This window comes from Felis catus, chromosome B3 (assembly GCF_018350175.1).
Source record: "Felis catus isolate Fca126 chromosome B3, F.catus_Fca126_mat1.0, whole genome shotgun sequence".
NCBI lineage: Eukaryota > Metazoa > Chordata > Mammalia > Carnivora > Felidae > Felis > Felis catus.
In genome coordinates this window covers 62,501,819-62,507,439 of record NC_058373.1, presented here as the reverse complement: position 1 = coordinate 62,507,439, position 5,621 = coordinate 62,501,819, and the positions used below count along the sequence as shown (strand labels likewise).

At 57.4% G+C, this 5,621-nt stretch overlaps 1 protein-coding gene across 1 annotated transcript; it reads left to right on the top strand.

Annotated features, from left to right (window-relative positions):
- The first annotated feature begins 2,486 nt into the window (after positions 1-2,486).
- On the top strand, positions 2,487-4,596 carry CHST14 (carbohydrate sulfotransferase 14). Its single transcript, XM_003987275.5, has one exon. It carries the CDS (start codon positions 2,691-2,693, stop codon positions 3,819-3,821), a length of 1,131 nt encoding a protein of 376 aa, XP_003987324.2. The 5' UTR covers positions 2,487-2,690; the 3' UTR covers positions 3,822-4,596.
- The last annotated feature ends 1,025 nt before the right edge of the window (positions 4,597-5,621 follow it).

The following is a 5,621-nucleotide window of genomic DNA, read 5'->3' as shown; positions in this document are numbered from 1 at the left end:
TTGTTTCCTGTGTGTCCTGTCATCTTTGTGTGGGGGTGGGAGGGTGTGCATACAGACGGGCTCACTACTTTTTATGTTGGGGGTCCCTCTTAACCCTTGCAGTGTAGGGGCTGACTAAGGCCAGTAAACAAAAAGGGCAGGGAAGTAGAAGGAAAGCAGACCGAGGAAAGGAGACAGAGGCAGTGAGAACTTGGGGTTGACTTCTTGACATCATGGTGGCCAGAGCTACCAACTGGACAAGGTGAAGTCCTTGGATTGCCAGCCTTCACCTCGCCAGTGACCTGGGAACTGGTACATGGTGAAGATTCCACCTCATCACCTTGGGTCGTATGCTTAAGGAACTGGCCAACAGAAACTGCGCTAGGGCCTCAGTATCTAGCAGCTGGCACTCCTTGCTGAGGGAATGAAGGTCACATCACAGGCCATGGGTTTGTGACTGCCTGGACCTTGGTTCACCCCAGCCCGAAAGCCTTAGTGTTGTCCTTGCTTAGTGTGGGGCAAGCTCTGTGACCGTGGGAGTTCCTACGAGGCATGGGAACAGAGGCATGGGGGTTCCATAGGGCAGAGCATAGCTGCCCTACTCTCTTCATTTTGATGAGGACATCTGGGCAGGTGCATTTTGATAGAGGGTATTAGTGGCACAGACACTGCCATCAGTGTGCTCTCTCACAAGAGTCTCAGGAGGTGAACAATGTCCCATCATTTAACAGATAGGAAACTGGTGTGGAGACAAGTACCTTGCCCAAGGACTCCCCCAGAGTAAGTGGCTGTTCCTGTGCTCAGACTGCTTTGCTGTGACTGCTAACACAGAAAACTCTTAAGAGGAACGAGCATATGTGGCCGTATTATCAAAACTTTTCCAAAGGTTTTTTTTTTTTTTTTCCTTCAAGTATAAAAGATGCTTATTGTTCAAAAATAAACGAACCAGTAGAAAATAATCCCAACATCAGAAATCTGCATTCACTGCTATTGGAAGCAAGGAGTTCGGTGAAGGCTGAACTTGATACAAAGTTTTAAGTCAGTGGATGGTGCATCCCGGAGATGCACTCAGCACTCAGGCAGTGAGATGTTGGGAGCCTAACCCCGAGGAGCTGAAAAGCCACCACACTTCAATCCTCCCCCTGTGTTATGTTGCTAGGGATTGAGGGCCTTCTGTGAACCCTTTAGCTTCGTCTCATCCTCCAGAACCCCTCATGCTTATGAATTCATCTGATCAGTGGTACCTCCATTCTCCCACTAAACTCAACGCCTCTGGCATCTTCTACCCCTGTTCCATTCACCCCTTCAGTACTGTGACCTAGGGTCAGCTGCTTTCTCCAAACCATTCCATGTCAGCGGTTCGTTAATCTCGATTAGGAGTGTAGGTTTTAGAATCAGACTGATTGATAGAGTCTCAGCTCCCCTGAGCCTGTTTCCTCAGCTGTGCTGTGGGAATGCCTGTAGTCCCTGCCTCCAGGGGCCATTGTGACAACTGGAAGAGAGCATACCATACACTGAGCAGGCACCTGCCTTGGTAAATGTGGATTCTGATCACATCACTACTCCCCTTTGGGGCTTCATGGGCTCCCCACACGTCCCTAACAGGACGAGGTCTGGGCCCTGAGCTAGGTGCCCAGTTTGGTGGGTAAAGGCTGGCCACTGCTATCCTAGTCATTCCCATATCTGCTTCTAGCCCACATGGTCGGCCCGGTGCCACTGAGGCATGTTTGGCTCCAGTGAGGGAGGCTGCTGCTCTGTGCCTCCAGCTCCTAACCCTTCAAGATGTGTCTGGTCACACTAGTGACCACCATGCACAAACTGGCCCCTCATCAGAGATCGTCCCAGTCCTCCCACTTCTTCAGGTCTGGGGAAAGGCAGACAGGCAGGGAGAAGACTCCATTTCCAGACATTTCAGCATTACCCAGCGGATGAACACTGTAATCCAGCAGGTACTGTTAAATCTAATGGTCACCATGGAGATGAGCCACTGGCCAGTGCCTGACAATCTTGCTTCTCTTTACTGGAGTGGCTAGGGCAGGGTGAGTAGGAGGAGTACACTGGGGACTCCGCTTCCAGCGGGAAAGAAGGATTTCCCGAAAGTTTGGACTCGCGCACAGCGTTGAGGGTGCCCTCTGCCTCCAGACACGCTGTTGGAGGAAGGTCTCAGCCAGGCCAGAGTGTGCGGCAGGGCATTGGGTGCCGGTCCTCTCCGTGCAGCTCCCCGAGGGCACGCGCTGCGCGAGAGGGAGCCCTGGCCTGGGTCTCTTCTGCCTTTTGGGCGTCAGCAGCTTTTGTCTCCGAAGCCGGGAGCACCAGGGCTGCCCTGGCTCCGGCGCCCTCTCCCGGGTGGGGGTCTGCACGCGCCCTCCTGGCCCGCTCCATGCTGGGGCGCCCTCCTCTCTCCCCGCCCCCGGCCTGGGCCCGCCCCCGCGCCTGTGTCACGGCTGGGCCGGGGGCGGGGAGCTGCCGGGCGGGACATCCGGCCACGGTCCCTCGCCGCGCCCGCCTGCCGCTCGCCGCCCGCTCCCCCGCCGCAGCCCGGGAGCCGGCCACCCCTCTCGCGCGCCGGGGCCTCCCGCGGGCGCTCCCCTCCTGGGGGCCCTCCCCGCGCCGCGGGCCCAAGCCCTCGGCTCCCGCCCCCGGCCCGAGCCCGCCTCCCAGGCGGCCCTCGGATCTGCCGGGCCGGCGCAGGCCCCCACCCCGGGAGCACCATGTTCCCCCGCCCGCTGACCCCGCTGGCGGCCCCAAATGGCGCCGAATCCCTGGGCCGGGCGCTGAGGCGGGCCCCACTGGGCAGGGCCCGGGCCGGGCTGGGGGGGCCGCCCCTGCTGCTGCCGTCCATGCTGATGTTCGCGGTGATCGTGGCCTCCAGCGGGCTGCTGCTCATGATCGAGCGGGGCATCCTGGCCGAGATGAAGCCCCTTCCCCTGCACCCTCCCAATCGCGAGAGCGCGGCCTGGCGCCGGGCCCTCCCCAGGCCTGGGGGGCTGTCCCTGGAGGCCGGGGACTCGGACTTGCAGGTGAGGCAGGACGTCCGGAACCGCACTTTGCGGGCAGTGTGCGGACAACCAGGCATGCCCCGGGACCCTTGGGACTTGCCTGTGGGGCAGCGGCGCACCCTACTGCGCCACATCCTCGTGAGTGACCGCTACCGCTTCCTCTACTGCTACGTCCCCAAGGTGGCCTGCTCTAACTGGAAGCGGGTGCTGAAGGTGCTGGCAGGCGTCCTGGACAGCGTGGATGTCCGCCTCAAGATGGACCACCGCAATGACCTGGTGTTCCTGGCAGACCTGCGGCCTGAGGAGATTCGCTACCGCCTACAACACTACTTCAAGTTTCTGTTTGTGCGGGACCCCTTGGAACGCCTTCTCTCTGCCTACCGCAACAAGTTTGGCGAAATCCGAGAGTACCAGCAGCGCTATGGGGCGGAGATCGTGAGGCGGTACAGGGCCGGAGCGGGACCCAGCCCTGCAGGGGACGACGTCACCTTCCCCGAGTTCCTAAGATACCTGGTGGACGAGGACCCTGAGCGGATGAATGAGCATTGGATGCCCGTGTACCACCTGTGCCAGCCTTGTGCCGTGCACTACGACTTTGTAGGCTCCTATGAGAGGCTGGAGGCTGATGCCAACCAGGTGCTGGAGTGGGTGCGGGCACCACCCCATGTCCGATTCCCGGCTCGCCAGGCCTGGTACCGGCCAGCCAGCCCTGAGAGCCTGCACTACCACCTGTGCAGTGCCCCACGGGCCCTCCTGCAGGATGTGCTTCCTAAGTATATCCTAGACTTCTCCCTCTTTGCCTACCCGCTGCCTAATGTCACCAGGGAGGCCTGTCACCAGTGACTCCGGGTATGTTGGGGACTGGTTTTGACGGTGCCAGCTCCCTGCCATTCAGAGAAACCCTAGCTCCGGGGACTTGAGGCTTCTCCAGATGCCTGGATGGCAAGGACTGCCTGCAGAAGTTCCTTGTCCACGGTGGGTGCCCACCGAGGCTCAGAGGACGGGGTTAGACAAGAGGCGTGGTGCTCTGCACTGAGGGAATTTCTTAGGGGCCATGCAACCCTGCTTGCCCTGGCAGGGCTAGACACCAGCTTGCCAATGAGTAACAACAGATCCTTCCAAAGATTGGCTCCAGGCCCCGGGCTGCAGGAATTGTGCCGTCCACTTGGTCCACCTTAACCTGTGGCCAAAACCTAGAGGTGACACCGATCGGGAAAATGACCAGAGCCAGGGGCCCTGTGGCTTTGATCACCCATTCACCCACTCCATGCGCCTCAGGGCTGGGGTCGCCAGTCGTGCCTTTTAAATGACTTTTGTGCCTTTCTGCTTCACTCACTTTCCTACACTTTCCAGGTTCTTTCCGTTTTTTCCAAGGAAAGGGAAACTGAGTCAGGGCCCTTGCCTGTCCCTGCACAAGTCCAAAGACCCCTGTGCCCAGCCTTTGAGGGGGGGCTCTGGGCACCTCCTGCCTTCTCCCAAGGTTGTAACTGTGGCTGGTGTAATCTGGCTGCCACTTTTCTGACTCATTTATTTAAAATTTGTACTTTTTGATAGAACCCTTGTAAAGGTTTTGTTTTCCAAATTGCTGAATTTTTAATAAAGCTGTTTTGTATACAAAGCCAGCATCTGTAATTCTCCCTCTGAGCCCCTGTGTATCCAAAATTTCTCCATAATGCCTGTCTTCCCAGGTCAGAAGAGGGAGCTTGCAGGTAGAGAGAGTGAGACCAAGTGTAAGCTGCTTGGGCCAGTCCAGTGAGCCATTTACATACCAGGGAGCCTTTGGCAGCTTCCCGTGGGCCATAGCAGATCACAAACTCAGCTTCTGGGATGGTACTAAAGGACAGGCCCCATTAGGAATGGCCCCATGTCTAGAGCACAGCTACCCGGAATATTGCCTGAAGAAGAGGTGGGTATGAGACATTGGCTCCTCCTCCTCTTAGGCAGGAATACTTTTTTTTTTTTTTTTAATGTTTATTTATTTTTGAGAGAGTGGGAGAGGCAGACTGCAAGCAGGGGAGGGGGCAGAGCGAGAAGAAGACACAGAATCCGAGGCAGGCTCCAGGCTCCTAGCTGCCAACACAGAGCCGGACGCGGGGCTTAAACCCACGAACTGTGAGATCGTGACCTGAGCCAAAGTCAATCGCTTAACTGACCGAGCCACCCAGGTGCTCCAGGAATACTTCTTGACTGAGGAGGCCCCAGATGAAAAAGGGGATTGTGGTGTGAGCCAGGGGAAGTTATTCTTGGTGTTGAGAATTCCCAAGAGGGCAAAGAGGTTGAGTGAGGGGCAGGGTCTTGCTAACTTAGGTCCAGAGGAAGTTGTGGGCAATGTAGGAGGACTACAATCTGAGCAGTGGAGGACAGGCCTCAGTGTGTTCCCCAATGCTGTCCAGAGATCCCAGGACCACCAGGCGATGGAGAATAGGAGGCTGGGCCCCCCATGACCATGGGAGAGATGCAAGGTCAGAGCTGGCCCTTCCTTGTTAGTCCTATTTCCTATACCCCCAGCTGGAATCACTGTACTTCAAGGACCTGAGGCAGTGGTGAGAGGTGGTGCCAGAGGGAGGGAGGAAAAGAGGGAGGTGGGAAGGGCCCCCTGCAGACAGCACTTATCCTCTGACTTCAGAAGAGCAATCAGGGGAG